The sequence below is a fragment of the Schistocerca piceifrons genome, chromosome 1 (genome assembly GCF_021461385.2).
Source record: "Schistocerca piceifrons isolate TAMUIC-IGC-003096 chromosome 1, iqSchPice1.1, whole genome shotgun sequence".
Lineage (NCBI taxonomy): Eukaryota > Metazoa > Arthropoda > Insecta > Orthoptera > Acrididae > Schistocerca > Schistocerca piceifrons.
The window spans coordinates 505,049,313-505,066,080 of record NC_060138.1 but is presented as its reverse complement, the minus strand read 5'-3'; the positions used below and the strand labels follow the sequence as shown (position 1 = coordinate 505,066,080).

General features: G+C 43.0%; 1 protein-coding gene across 1 annotated transcript in view; it reads left to right on the top strand.

Annotated features, from left to right (window-relative positions):
- The window catches only part of LOC124742251 (acid sphingomyelinase-like phosphodiesterase 3a), a 1,292,708-nt gene that overhangs the window by 1,266,690 nt on the left and 9,250 nt on the right, over nucleotides 1-16,768 (top strand). Inside the window, exon 12 of the mRNA XM_047248799.1 lies at nucleotides 16,434-16,656. Coding sequence (XP_047104755.1) covers nucleotides 16,434-16,656 — 223 coding nt within the window. The remainder of the gene's footprint in view (nucleotides 1-16,433; nucleotides 16,657-16,768) is intronic.

The following is a 16,768-nucleotide window of genomic DNA, read 5'->3' as shown; positions in this document are numbered from 1 at the left end:
TGGAAATAAAAGAAAGGTTCAGGAGTGGAATTAAAATACAAAGTGAAAGGATATCAATGATACGATTCGCTGATGACATTGCTATCCTGAGTGAAAGTGGAGAAGAATTAAATGATCTGCTGAACGGAATGAACAGCCTAATGAGTACACAGTATGATTTGAGAGTAAATCGGAGAAAGACGAAGGTAATGAGAAGTAGTAGAAATGAGAACAGCGAGAAACTTAACATCAGGATTGGTGGTCACGAAGTCAATGAAGTTAAGGAATTCTGCTACCTAGGCAGAAAAATAACCAATGACGGACGGAGCAAGGAGGACATCAAAAGCAGACTCGCTATGGCAAAAAAGGCATTTCAGGCCAAGAGAAGTCTACTAATATAAAAAAACCTATCTTAATATGAGGAAGGAATTTCTGAGGATGTACGTCTGGAGTACAGCATTGTATGGTAGTGAAACATGGACTGAGGGAAAACCGGAACAGAAGAGAATCGAAGCATTTGAGATGTGGTGCTATAGACGAATGTTGAAAATTAGGTGGACTGATAAGGTAAGGAATGAGGAGGTTCTACGCAGAATCGGAGAGGAAAGGAAAATGTGGAAAACACTGATAAGGAGAAGGGACAGGATGATAGGACATCTGCTAAGACATGAGGGAATGACTTCCTTGGTACTAGAGGGAGCTGTAGAGGGCAAAAACTGTAGAGGAAGACAGAGACTGGAATACGTCAAGCAAATAATTGAGGACGTAGGTTGCAAGTGCTACTCTGAGATGAAGAGGTTAGCACAGGAAAGGAATTCGTGGCGGGCCGCATCAAACCAGTCAGTAGACTGATGACCAAAAAAAAAAAAGTGTTGTAGAGGGAGTAATACGAATGTGAGAGTGTGCTGATGATGAGGTAGTTTCATGTTATGGAGAGCTAGCAGTGTGTAACTAGACCTTCCGTGAATACTTTAAAGATAGTTAATCCAATGATTATACTCGCCATCGACAAAGGGGTTCACGGTAGACTATATATTCAGTTTTCAAGAAGGGAGCTAAGCTTATGTCAGAAAGTGTATCTCACCCGTCCCATCTTCTCATACACACCCACACACACGAAAAACTGTTTAATCGGGTAAATCATCACCCTCACTGAAGTGAACAAGGACAAAAATTTTACGATCCAGGGGGAATAGTTACCAACAAACATTGCACGCAACAATACTACTGTACAGTAAATGAATCTTGTTATTATACAGTACTGTATTACTGTGATTATGAAAATGCAGAAGTAATATGGCCCTTTGTTGTAAATTTTACTCTGATATTACCACCACATGAAAAACAGAGCGTTTACATTTCATGCTCAAAATGGTGACCATTGGCATTCATACACTGACTGGGTCACTCGGTGCATGAAGAAAGTCCTACATTATGCTACTACTTTCACTGTGATAGCTGTACAATCGTGAAGCTGCTGCATGTTCTCTGGCGTTATTGAAACATTTCGGTAGGTAGCCACATTGACTGCTCCCAAAAAAAAAAAAAAAAAAAAAAATCCGGCGCTGTAAGGTCCGAAGATCGGGCAGGAAAAGACAACAGGAAGAGCATATTTTAAAAATCGAGCACATTTTCTGCCATTCTGTTTGCTATCCACAAAGACAGCTCTGATAATGGTATCTCCCATAACTCCGCACCATACATTAACGTTCCACGGACGTTGACGTTCCACCTGTCGGAGCCACCGTTGATTGTTGATGGACTAACAATGGATATTTCACATACTGACATTTCCTTTGTTGGTGGATGACTCCTCGTCGGTAAAAATAACATCTGAGAAGAAATTACGATTAGCCAGAAGTTTTTCCGTAGCCTACTGATTGTACTGAACTCTATTGTTGAAGTCATTTCCATGAAGTTATTGGTGCAAATGAGCATAGTAAGGAAATTTACAACGTTGCAGAATGTGATGTGCTCTCGTTTTTGAGACACCAGCTTCACGTTGAATTTGTAAGCTGCCTTGTGGGATTACGACTAGGGCAGAAAGCATAGCGACTGCAGTAGCTTCGACTGTTCGTTTCTTTGACAGTTTCAAGGTCTTCCATTTAAACTTTCCATCTGAAGTAGACGACAACTGAGACGACCAAACGTCTAGCGAGAAGGTGATGGCTTGTGAGGGAATCGTCTGCTGTACAGTAGCAGAGCCTGAACAGAATTTCGCCCGCCTATAGAAAATTACAGGGCACGCGTGTAAGTAGAGAACAAAACAGGCATAATAATTAAAAAGTTCTCTAACAATACTGAACGTGGAAAAGCACTTTACTGAACTACTGTCTCTCGACGTACTTTCTCTGCAGATCACCAGCATTTCTATCTTATCGTCATGCGCGTACATCATACACCTTCATACAACAAAGATCATGTTCAGAATACGTACTATCACATACAATTACTAAACTACTCTGATGCAAGACCACACCCTGATATGCAGTGTACTGTAATCATAAACAAAACTCACAGCTAAACTACACTGAGGCGCCAGAGAAACTGGTATAAGCATGCGTATTCAAATACAGAGATATGCAAACATGCAGAATACGACGTTGCGGTCGGCAACGCCTATATAAGACAACAAGTCTCTGGGGCAGTTGTTGGATCGGTTACTGCTGCTAAAGTATCGGGTCATCAAGATGTAAATGAGTTTCAACGTGGTGTTATAGTCGGTACACGAGCGACGGGACACAGCATCTCCGAGATAGCGGTGAAGCTGGGTTTTTCCGTACGTCCATTTCACGAGTGTACCGTGAATGTCAGGTATCCGGTAAACCATCAGATCTTCGACATCGCTACGGCCGGAAAAAAATCCTGGAAGAACGAGCCAACGACGACTGAAGAAAATCCTTTAACTTGGTAGAAGTGCAACCATTCTACAAGTTGCTGGAGATATCTATGCTGGGCCATCAACAAGTGTCAGCGTGCAGACCATTCGATGAAACATCACCGATATGGGCTTTCGGAGATGAAGGTCCATTCTTGTACCCTTGATGACTGCTCTACACGAAGCTTTACGCCTCGCCTGGGCCAGTATACATGGATATTGGAGTCTTGATTACTGGAAACCAGTTGCTTGGCCGGACGAGTCTTGCTTCAAATCGTATCGACCGGATGGACGTGTACGGGTATAGGGCAGCCTCATGAATCCATGAACCATGCATGTCAATAGCCGACTATTCAACGTGGTGGAGGCTCGGTAATGGTGTGGGGCGTGTGCGGTTGGAATGATCTGGGACCACTGATACGTCTAGATACAACTCTGACAGATGACATGTACATACGAACCCTGTCTGATCACCTTCATCCATTCATCTTCATTGTGGATTCCAACGGACTTGGGCAATTCCAGCAGGACAATACTACAACCCACATGTCGAGAATTGCTACAGAGTGGCTCCAGGAACAATCTTCCGAGCTTAAACACTTCCGCTGGGCACCAAACTCCCCATATTTGAACATTGTTGAGGATATTTGGGATGCCTAGCAACGTGCTGTTCAGAAGAGATCTTCACCCTCTCGTAGTCTTATAAATTTATGGGCAGCCCAGCAGGATTCATGGTGTCACTTCCCTACTGAGCTACTTCAGACCTTAGTTGAGTCGATACCACGTCGAGTTACAGCACATCTGAGTGCTCACGGGGGCCTTACGCTATATTATGAAGGTGTACGAGTTTCTTTGTCTCTTTAGTGTACAACACTACAATGGGTAAGTAATGTGTACAATGAAGGCAGTAAACAGCTCGTTTGCTCCACAATCTATGTACTCTTAATGTTTTGCACATCTACGTTTCATTAACGAAAATGGAACAATGTGAAACAGTTTTGAGAGAGGGTAAGTGTATTCTTGGAGAGGGTAAGTGTATTCTTGAATAAAATGTACATGGGGCCAGTTAAAAAAGTTTAACCTCTACCCATATCTTCTACATCTATTGGGGTAAGTAAAACGTGCACCTCCAGCATGTTAAAAAACATTGGTGGATACAATTTTTCGTTTAACACATTAGAAGAAGACATTTTTGGTGAGCAAGAGAAATGTGACACCCTATACGATAGACTGACTCCTAATTCGGGAGAAAAACTTTCATCGTTGATTTGTGAATATTTTAATTGCTTGTATGAAACGTAATACAGAAATAACTCTAAATTAAGCAAAAGCGAGGTGCGGGAGAAGTTCAAAAATAGTCAACGATCGATAGAATGATGGAAGTTGAGTAAGAGTCACAAACAAGTACAAAACGGAAATGGAGTTGAGAGAAAATTGTTATGGATCTGAAACTTGGATGGATTGGGCACATACCGACAAGAAATGGGCTGTTTCCACTTAGCTGTTATTTTACCTGAGCACCTTGCTTTGGAACATCAGCTAGGTCTGGAGCACCTATTGTCAAGTGTACAGGGGATGTGGCTACATCCTCGTGATCAATATGAAACAGGTACCACATGATATATATATATTGTTACGGATAGCATGGTCGCCAATGTACTCCGTGTGAACAGGCCTCGGAAGGCCCAACGGTACCGACAGGCCGCCATGTCGGAGGGGCATGTGGTCAGCACATCTCTCTCCCAGACGTTGTCAGTTTTCGTGACCGGAGCCGCTACTTCTCAGTTAAGCAGCTTCAGTATGTCTCACAAGGGTTGAGTGCACGCCGCTTGCCAACAGCGCTAATCAGACCGGACGTGCTAGCCCAGCCCAGCCCGACAGCGCTTTACTGAAGGTGATCTGACGGGAACCGCTGTTACCACTGCGGCAAGGCTGTTGGCTCGCCAATGTACATGCGCTAGAAAAATGTACGGGAAGGTCGCCCAGTGTACCGAAGACGTAAGAGTTTTGAGAATAATAATTTTTGGAGCATTCTTCGGAATAAACAAAGGTATTATGCGTTACTTAGTAAAATTACAGAACTCAATTCCATAAGAATATATTATCATAGATTTTTTAAATGTCTTTTGTGCGCTTTACGTTCAGGTCGTTTAATTATTTGGGTGGTATATGGGACATGACGTTGTGATCTTTCAAATAAGTTTCGTTGGAAAGGAGTTTTAATTGTATCTTAAATGATTTCAGTTGGACCTTAAATGGTTATAAACTACTGTAACTTTCTTTTAAGCTCACCTAATTTGTCAAATTAACTAGTTCTTTGCTGGAACTTGCTGCTTGCTGTGAACTCTTGTACTCAGCTGTCTGTAGCATTAAGTTTTCATGTCCTCTCATAAAATCATAATAAAACTATTCAACCGTTCTCATTTTTGTTTTGCTTTATTTTACCTTTACTCAAAGACATAAGGTGGAACTCTAAATTTCTATTCTTCACCCACACTATTGTAACCTGTGTATCAGTGAATGTCCTCAGAAAAAAATATTATTTCCTAAAACACGTTTCATGAGTTCTTTGTTTTCCCATAAGTGTTTAAGCCTTTAGCCTAATGTACTTCTTGGAACTGAAAATTCCTCACTCGGTTCCTTCCTTCATGTTCTTTTCATCACATTTATGTGCTAAGACTCCCTGTTATGGGAAAAAATGTAGAAAGGCTAGTTTATATGCTACCCGTTTATTTCCGACAGAACCGGAACGTACAACTTCGGAAGCTTAAAAGTCCCACTAGGATAAGTGTCATCACAGTCTACTTTATAGAGGATATGTTTTGTATCTCAAAATACAACAAAAACATAATAATACTTGAAACAATAGAAAACATTCCAAAGGTAATTTGTCACACTGAAAACCACACTAAGAACAGATAACTCGTTGCCACTTCGAAATGCACGTCCACACAGCTGTTTGCCGTTCCAGCAGAGCTGTGAAGTTGTATTGTTAATAATATACAACTATCGTGCTAATATAATACCTTGACGACATGACGACAGCTTAACGGAAAATAGATTCATGACAAAAGAAAATGTATGTAGATGTCTGGAGAAAGACCTATATCCTGCAGTGGGTGATAAATGCTAACGGTGATGGTGATGATGATGATGATACTGATAATGACAACGAATGTACTTTATTTACTCCAGGAACTTTCTGATATATAAACGCTGTTCTAGTTTCACGCAATGTGTACTCATTACAAAAACAATAAAAGGTAAAATAAATCTTGGCTTCTGCTGGGATCTTTCACAATAATCTGGACTAAAACGAGAAACTAGTCATGAAAAGGGGTTTGTATCATCACAGTATTTTGTAAGGTAGAATTCTCTATAAAATGTAAAACTTTAGGTGGAATCCGTCTAGCAAAAGGCTCGAAGTAAGGAGCAAAATGGATGTTTTCCAACAGCAACTAACACTACGTACTGTATACTGCTGAGGAGAGTGTGGCGGTGAGTAGGGTATTCACTTCAGTATGCTCTCGCCAGAACAGTTCGAGCAGTTCTGAAGGCTTTTCGTAAATGTAATTGCAACAACAAGGCAACTGTGGTGATAAACCTCCTCTGGCCGGCCGTTGTGGCCGTGCGGTTCTAGGCGCTTCAGTCTGGAACCGCGTGACTGCTACGGTCGCAGGTTCGAATCCTGCCTCGGGCATGGATGTGTGTAATGTCCTTAGGTTAGTTAGGTTTAAGTAGTTCTAAGTTCTCAGGGACTGATGACCACAGCTGTTAAGTCCCATAGTGCTCAGAGCCATTTGAACCAAACCTCCCCTGCCGATCTCTTGCTTCTGCTAATGGAACCCAAAGTAGCTGATGCTGTAGCGTGAGGTTGCGGAAACTGTCGACACGGTTCTCTTTACAGGCTTGAATAAACGAGCGCAACTGAACATGCATTAAGCATATAACCTGCCTCTTACCTCTTGTTACATTGAACTGCGTATAATGGAAATGGGAGGAGAATGATTAGTATAGAGAACACACTTTGTTGCAAAATAAATATGACCATATTGCCGTATAAGAAAACGTGTCTATTTTCTAATATAACTGTTCTTCAAGGTCGTTTTTTATTTTTTGCCAGTATGATACCTAGACTCAACCATGCTCTTGTTAACGGTTAAATGTATTCCATTTCAACATTGCTGGTTGTCTTTGGTGTATTAATTTTCCGAGCTTTTTTTATAGCTGCTCCCGTTAGGCTTTCTATGACTGTTCCATTAACAATAGGCTCCACCAGCGGAAGCGACTGGCCAAGAGCTGTGGCACGACAGTCACTGATTTCATAGGCCGTTATAAGCACATTCCCCGAATAAAGCGAATCATCAGTCAGTGTTGCAGTACTGATCAACACAATACTACCAAACGCTTTAGTAAACTGTGCAAATAATTGTTGTAAGACTGAGCAACATGCGCCCCTCCAGCGGAAAAAGCGAGTCGTTCATCGCATTCTAGGGAGAAACCGGTAGCAATTGGAAATTGTTGAACGTAACATCGTTTCTTCCGACGAAAGGCACGCTCAGCTGCAAAAGTTCCAGAAAACCAGCAGTGCGTAAGGATACATTTTGCTATGTCATATCACTGCCGACAATTCTACTCTTTACAAACTTTCTCTACTCTTCCACAGCAGACGTCTCTCACCCACATCTGTTCGATGACCTACGACTCAGAAATAAGCCGGTTCGAATAATTATGAGATTATTTCAAATATTAATAGAAGACGGTGATGATCCGCCGTGGTACACATAAGAGGTCAGAACACTGTCGAAGAAGTAGCGAAAAGAGCGTACCAAATTTGAAAGTTCGCAAAATACCTGAAAACGGAGAAGTTTTAGAGACGCGATCTTCAGTGCGAATGAAACCCTGGCTTGAAAGATGGAAGAGAAATCCAAAGAGACTCCCTAGTCGTATGTAAAGTATACCAAGGAAAGATGTAATCAATACCTTCACTGCGCGATAGCGATGGTAATATTACTGACGACATTGCCACTAAAGCACCGTTCGTAAACACGGCTTATCGAAATTCCTTCATCAAAGAAGACTTAGTAAATATTCCAGAATTAGAATCAAGAACAACTGCCAACATAGATGTAGATATCCATGGTGTAGCGAAGCGGCTTTAATCACTATATGGTCCAGTTCATGTGCCTGCTACGTTCCTTTCAAAGTACTCTGTTATATAGGCTCCATAAATAGCAATCATTTACAACCGCTAACTCATCGAAGGTTCCGTACCTAAGTAGTGGATCGTTACACAGGTCACACCAATACACAATAAAGAAAACAGGAGTAATCCGTTGGATTACAGAGCACATCAATAACGTCGATTTTCTGTAGAATTTCGAACATTACGAATTATCTCAAAGAAAGCGGAATATTGACATATTGCCAGCAGATATCATCTAAAACACAACTAGCTCTTTAATCTCACGAAGTTACGACTGCTACCAACAGAGGATATCAAATTGATATCTTTTTAAATTTCCAGAAGACTTTCGACAACCTTTCCCCACAAGTGATTCCTAATCAAATTTCGTTCCTATGGGGCGTCAGCATCAGTCCTGCGAGTGGATTCGTGATTTCCTGTCAGAAAGGTCACCCTGCTTTCTGCTGCTCCTGATCTGTATACAGGATGGTCAGAAATAGTTTGAAAAGCGTCTAAGGCTATTCTATTGTGGATTGCGCTGAGAAATAGTTCTCAAGAACAAAAATTCTTGTAGTTGCGCCGTTTCCAAGTTAGTTAGCATTGAAGTTAGACAATCAGGCCTCTGCGCATGCCAATTCAAGCGGCCTGCCAGACGGTGCTACCAAACAAATTCTTCGCTTCGATTCTTGAAACCGAACAAGAGAGCAATAGAAAAGCGGCACATGGGACGGTAGTAACGATCGAACTCGAGCGGTAGTGTGCGCTATGATCCAAGCTGCAAGAACGACAGACACTATCTGGAGTTGCGCGTGGAACGGCCTGGCTAAGTTCAATGCCAACTAACTTGGAAACGGCTCGACACAAAAACGCACTTACGGGCTTTCCTGACTGCTTCTGACCATTCCATGTCAACGGTTTTGGAAACGGTGTGACGAGCCCTCTAAGACCGTTTTCAGATGATCCTTTTCATTTGCCACCTTATAAAGTCACCAGACGATCAATTCCAGTTGTAAGATGATTGAAAAGTTACCCGTAAGGTGAGAAAAGAGGCAATTGGCTATAAATAAGGAAAAGTGCGCGAGGCTAGAAATTCAACTAAATACTTAGGGATTACAGTTACGAGTAACTTAAAGTGGAACGTTGACATAGACAATGTTGTTGGGAAACACGACCCAAAAACTGCGATTTAGTTTCAGAAGACTTAGAAAATGCTACAGATCTGCTAAAAACAGCTGCCTACACTACTCGTAATCGTTCTCTTCTGGAGTATTGCTGTGTGGCCTTGGCTCCGCGTCAGATAAGATTGACGGAGGACACAGAGAAAGTTGAAAGAAGGGTACCTCGTTTTGCATCATCACGGAACAGGGGACAGTGTACTGTGGATATGACACGCGAGTTGGGGAGCCAATCATTACAAAAAAAGGCTTTTCTCGTTACTGTAGGATCTGCTCATGGAATTTCAGACTTCCTCCTTCAAACGCGAAAAGCAATAGTTGGCACCCACCCGCTTTAACGTGTCAAAGTTAATTTTGAACAGTTCCGTGTCGTTACGTAAACTATGTGGTCGTTTCAACCTATTAAGACAGCAGAAAAACGTAACGAAGAAGATAAAGGGTGTAAAACTGCTTTTTTTCATTTAACGAAAGTCAGTGGGTGTACATGTTGTAGAAAAACTAGTACTGTAATCAGCTGTACAAGTGTTCACCAAGAGGCGGCAAAAATCATCTATGCGGCGATAGCTATTAGCAGCAATGGTGGGCGAGCTGGCCGCTTTACTACGAAACGACAACAAAAAATCATATCTCTTGGTAAAAAAATAATGGTAGCCCCCTACGTCTAGATTTATGGTTCAGCTATGGTTGGAAAGAAGCAGTTGGTCACTATTGAGGAGTCGAGGAGTACGTGAGCTTGAGTCGACTGTTCTGTTACTGCGTGTGGATCGAGACACGTTTACGTGTATCACTATCGACACTTTGCTAGGAGAATTCTGTATCGAGAATCAAGACAGCTGGAGATATCCTGGGAATTGTGTTGGAAAGGTTTCGGAAACAAGTAATAAGGGGGTTTAGTTTTTTTATGCAAGATTGGATAATGCTGTAACTCTACTAGGGCACAATCAGTGGACTGTTTCATGAATTTTACCTGACAGTAGCTCCTCGTAATTTTGTATTGTACTTGAGCCGTGGTCAAGCGATCTGTGAGTGTTGGTCTCAGTGTAGCGTTGGTGGTACGCTGTGCTAGTTTCAAGATTGGTGTTTGTGTGTCGTAACTATGACCGTAAATGAAAGTTTTAATGCCAGTAGTAGCGTCTGACAAGGCACGATTTTGTTGCCTGTGATAGTTTGTTGCACAAGCCAGATGATTTAGGTGCTGCGTATAGTTTGGAAATTTTGGAATAATGACGCCCTAAGATAGTTGAGTGTTAGCTATTTGTGAATATTTGTGGAGGATACTGTTACTAGCTTGTGGTATAACTTGTAGTGGCTTGTTGTATACGGTGGAGTATTTAATAATCGAGAGTCATTCAAGACTTTTTCTTCATCACAGGAGCAAACGTACGGAAAGTGAATTGTGATTTCCAATGTATTTAGCCCCACTCGTAGTTAGTGACGCAATTATAGAATTCCCTTACTCTGACGGTTTTCAGAATTGTTGACACAGAATCTGTTATCCTCTGAGAAGTTAGAATGAGATCTATTGCTCCTCTCCACAAATTATTAGTAATTTATTGGGTTTATATTTATTTTTTTCTCGGTTTCCTCTTGTACTGGGTTGGTTGGTGTGACACCTGAACTTTTTATCAGGGGGACACTCATAGGCGGCAACTCCGGAACAGCGCGCTGCGTACGAGGAAATGACAATCATAATAAAATAAGAGAAAGCAAATCTCACACGGAAAGATGTAAGTGTTCATTTTTCCCTTGTGCCGTTCGACAGTGTATCGTTAGAGAGACAGCTTGATGATGTTTCGATGAAAGCTCTGAGAGAGACTTGACTGTGACAGGAAGTATGAATTAAATAAAAACGCCTCCAGTCACAAATTTTAGTGTTTTATTAAATACATGGTCGCTGTAGGTCCATCATCAGGTGCAAATCGTCTTAATCTATGATTAATTTTTGCTCTTGAATGAGGCGAAATCAGCCGGCCGGTGTGGCCGAGCGGCTCTAGGCGCTACAGTCTGGAACCGCGCTACCGCTAAGGTCGCAGGTTCGACTCCTGCCTCGGGCATTAATGTGTGTGATGTCCTTAGGTTGGTTAGGTTTAAGTAATTCTAAGTTGTAGGGGACTGATGGCCTCAGAAGTTAAGTCCCAGAGTGCTCAGAGCCATTTGAACCATTTTGAGGCGAAATGAATGTTCCATACAATCCAAGAAAAGCATTCTTAACTGTTTAACACCAGCATACATTGGTTTTCCCATCTTCAAGCATATCATTTCACTCAAGAGGCACATTTGTGTACACATTTCTGAAAACACTTCACAGATTAGTATAGGAACATATACAAGTGATAAGCATGAACAGGACGGAGAAACCAGTTATGGTACTGTTAAAAACTTAAGAGAGCCTTCCATGGATTGTGTGAAATATGCAATTTCACCTCATTCTAGAGCAAAAATGAATCCTGTATAACGACTATTTGCACCTGATGATGGACGCAGAGAGTCCGACATGCTCCGTGTATTTAATAAAACGCGAAGCTTAGAGCTTTTTAATTAATACTTTCTGTGTATTGAATACAGTCGTATTTATAACTGTAAAATATTAGTAAGATGAAACTTAACTGAGAATTGCGAAGTAATCATGTAGACGTAGATATAGAATTCTGGTGCATGCAAATTTTCACTGTCAGTATTTGGCTTTCAAGTGGAGGAGAGGTGGTCGTTTGAAGTTCCTGATCAGCTGTCTTGGATCCAATGTCCTAAATGAAATAATTGACTTCTCCGTAGTGTCTCATGAAGCGAGGGTGAAGCGGTGATGATGTGAAGCTCGGTGGCCGCCTTCGTGCTATTCGAGAGGAGCATAATAAGTGCCGACAAGGGGGTTTCACAATCTCCCTTCCCTTCACTCGTAATAACGCAGACCCCACTCTACGTCGTGCATGCACTCATAACATAAATCCACACTACCCAAACTACATATAACTAATAATTTGTATACATCTCTTTAAATGCGTTTCTTCGTCTCAGGGCTCGTTTCTGATTGTTCAGCAGCGACATACGTAGCTGTTCCGAGATAAAGTCCGTTTCTTGCTTACAATGTAGTTTTGCCGTCTGCAAACTTGCTTCTGTAGAGGTTTACGCTGAGTCACTGGTGCTGAACGTACAAAATTCTCTGAGGTGACAAAAGACAAGAGATCCCTCTCATTATCGTGTCGGACCTCCTGTTGCCTGGGTTAGTGCTGTAGCTCAACGTGGCCGGGACGCTACAAGTCTTTGTACACCCCTGCAGAAACACTGAGCCATGCTGTCTCTATAGGTCCCTAATAGAAAGAGTATTGAGGGAGCAGTATTTTGTGCACAAACTGACCACTCGATTATGTCTCACCGATATTCGACGGGATTCATGCCAGCCGATATAGTAGGCAAAATCATTCGCTAAAATTTTGCAGAATATTTTTCAAACCAATGGCGACCAATTGTGTCGTGGTGACATAGCGCATTGTCATCCATTAAAATTCAATATTTGTTTACGACCATGATATCCACGAACGGCTGGGAATGGTCTAGAGAACGCAGTCCATTTCCATGTAAACACAGCCGGCACCATTATGGAGCCACCATCTGGTTGACAACTTTGGTCCATAGCTTCGTGGGATCTGCGGCTCAATCACACCTTACCATCAGGTCTTATCAATTGAAGTCGGGTCTCATCTGACCAGACAAAGGTTTTCCAGTCGTTTAAGGTCCAGCCGATAAGGTTACGAGCCCAAGACTGTGGCTGCAGGCTGCGTCGTAATGTTAGCAAAGGCATTCGCGTCGTTCGTCTGCTGGCATAGCCCATTAACGCCAAATTTCGTTGCATGCCCCAACGGATACTGTTGTTGTTCGTTCCACATTGATATCTACTGTTATTTCACGCACTGTTGCTTTTCTGTTAGAACTGACAACTCAACCCAAACACTGCTTCTTTCGGTTGTTAAGTGAAGGCCGTCGGCAACTGCATTGTCCGTGATGAGAGGTGGTGCTTTAAATGTCCTATTCTCGATACACTCTTGACACATTTGATCTCGGAATATTAAATTCTTTAACGATTTTCTTAACGGAATTTCCCATGCGTCTAACTCGAGCTATCATTCCACGTTAGAAGTCTATTAATTCATGCCGTGCGGCCATAATCATTTCGGAAATTATTCCACATGAATCACCTAAATACAAATGACAGCTCCACCAAATCACCGCTATTTTGTACCTAGCGTAGGCATACTACCGTCATCTGTATATGTACATATCGCAGTCCCACGACTTTGTCACCTCAGTGTAAAAGAAACTGAGAAACAACAATCGTTAAACAATGAAGCCCAACGAGGCTGGCAGTGAAATCTACTGATAAGGCAATATTTCTCTTCTGCATCTACCACAGACCTTGGGTAGTTTCGGGACGGAGTGGAGCAAAGTGAAGGATGGTTTCTGCACTCTCCGGGTCGCCCTTCTTCCCTGCCCTTCTCAGCTACCTAGTGTAGGTGATGGAAACAATTATTCGGATGGTGTACAAGTCCGTAAAATTTTTGTGTCGCATGTTGGTATACCGGTTGCTATGGGTTTAATCATCAATTGTCAATTTTTATCTGAGTTCGTGTATTGTCATTTCGTCCTTTTGAGGTAGTAAGTGAAGCTGTGAACGCTAGAGGATGAAGGATCAAGTGAAGGAATCAGAACATTTCCGACATATTCTTCCGTTTGAGTTCAGAAGGTGAGTGACAGGGTCGCAGGCAGCCCGAAACATTTCCAACGTCTATGGGTATAACGCAATTGTACAGAGCACTGCAAAACAATGTTTTTTTTTCGTTTTGGCAAGGAGCGTTTTGACATTTGCGACTCTCCACTTTCAGAAAGACGTTCGGGGTTATGTTGAAGATAATTTAAACACTTTAATTGACAATGCTCCGCGTCAGTGTACTCGAGAACTGTCTAATGTGATGAACTGTGATTACTGGACCATCGTGCGACATTTGTATGCTACGGGGAAGGTTCAAAATTCGGCTTTATGAGTGCCGCATGTTCTAAGCGAAAGTTACAACCGAGCGAGGTGGCGCAGTGGCTAGCACACTGGACTTTCATTCGGGTGGACGACGGTTCACTCACGCGTACGGCCATCCTAATTTACAGTCGGTTTTCCGTGATTTCCTTAAATCGCTCCAGGAAAATGCCGGGATGGTTCCTTTGAAAGGACACGGTCAACTTCCTTCCCCATTCCTCCCTAATCCGATGAGACCGATGACCTCGCTGTTTGATCTCTTCCCCCTAACATCCTAACCCAAAATCACAAAAATCAGCGGGTGGCCCTATTTCGACCTTATGTTGGCTCCTAAACAACGCATTCCTCTCCTATCCTATATTGTTCCTGGCTGCGAGAATGGTATATTTATACTAAAATAATGAACAGAAAGGAATCATTGAATACAACGTAGTAGTAAATACCTGAAGAAAGACCTGCGCTCATCCACAGCAGATAAAGTTATGCATCTGGAGAAACAGCGACGGGTTGGCGTACTCCGAATTGATTTCGCGAGGTGTAACCATCACTGCTGACATTTTTTTGTTGTCAACAACAGCGACATCGTGCAGACGAAATCGAAGAACAACGACTGGGAAGACTGCGTGAAGTGATACTACTTTACGATGACACAAGCCCACATTCTACTAGACTGACAACAAATGCGATACAGCAACAGCGTTTGGAAGTTATTCCGCCACGAACAATTTTTTTCCTATCGAACAACCTCCGACGAACATCGTTTGGAATTTTGGTAATACGATAAAGCGGCGAATCCGAGAAGTATATTTGCAACCGATCCGTCGGGAAACCCTGAAAAGTTAGAACTTCCTCTCCAGTTGCAAATGTGCTGCGAACATGGCTCGACGAGCTTTTCGCCTCAAGACCACGTGATTTCTACACTCGCGGATTCGAAAAGATATTCAAATATTCTATCGTTACAGATTCTCCTGATGGTGAAGGAGATTATATTATTGATAACTAAAAAGAAAGGCCCCTACAGGACCTGCAACATGCGGTCGTGCATTATCCTGCTGAAATGTAGGGTTTCGCAGGGATCGAATGAAGGGTAGAGCCACGGGTCGTAACACATCTGAAATGTAACGTTCACTGTTCAAAATGCCGTCAATGCGAACGAGAGGTGAGCGAGGCGTGTAACCAATGGCGCCTTATACCATCACGCCGGGTGATACGCCAGTATGGCGATGACGAATATACGCTCCCAATGTGCGTTCACCGCGATGTCGCCAAACACGGATGTGACCATCATGATGCCGTAAACAGAACCTGGATTCATCCGAAAAAATGACGTTTTGCCATTCGTGCATCCCAGGTTCGTCGTTGAGTACACCATCGCAGGCGCTCCTGTCAGTGATGCAGCGTCAAGGGTAACCGGAGCCATGGTCTCCGAGCTGATAATCCATGCTTCTGCAACGTCGTCGAACTGATCGTGCAAATGGTTGTTCTCTTGCAAACGTCCCCATGTGTTGACTCAGGGATCGAGACGTGGCTGCACGATCCGTTACAGCCATGAGGATAAGATGCCTGTCATCTCGACTGCTAGTGATACGAGGCCGTTGGGATCCAGCACGGCGTTCCTTATTATCCTCCTGAACCCACCGATTCCATATTCTGCCAACAGTCATTGGATCTTGATCAACGCGAGCAGCAATGTCGTGATACGATAAACCGCAATCGCGATAGGCTACAATCCGACCTTTATCAAAGTCGGAAACGTAATGGTACGCATTTCTCCTCCTTACACGAGGCAACACAACAACGTTTCACTAGGCAACGCCGGTGAACTGCTGTTTGTTAATGAGAAGACGGTTGGAAACTTTCTTCATGTCAGCACGTTGTAGGTGTAGCCACCGGTGCCAACCTTGTGTGAATGGTCTGAAAAGTTAATCATTTGCATATGAGAGCATCTTAAATTTCGCACCTGTAGCACGTCATCTTCGTTGTGTAGCAATTTTAACGGCCAACATATATATATATATATATATATATATATATATATATATATTACTTACGAAGAAACGCTATGAGTTTATGCACCAACCTAATGTCTGCTTAACAGCCACAGTATGTAACTCGGTGGTAGCGAATTGACGTGATGCATAGGAAGGAGTTATTGCTCTTGTCCGTGACCCCAGCAACGGCGGCTGTTTCTCACAGTTGTGATGCGGAGTCCTTCGGAGGCTGCCGTGGCTGCCGTGACTGTTAGGAACGAAGGGGTGCGTGTCCCTAATGACAGGGCCGGCCATCGCAGTGCCGGAAGGGTGGCACGGACCACCGGCACGCGAGCGCCGCTGGACGCTCCGGAGGTCGCCCACCCGCTCAGCCCGGCGTCACGGCTCTCACAGATTATGGCGTCCACCGCCGTCCACCACCCCTCACCGTACTCTCTCTCTCCCTCACACACACACACACACACACACACACACACACATACATACTTCCTCGCGAGGGCGCTCGCTCGGACACACATACGCACACGCCACACACATGGT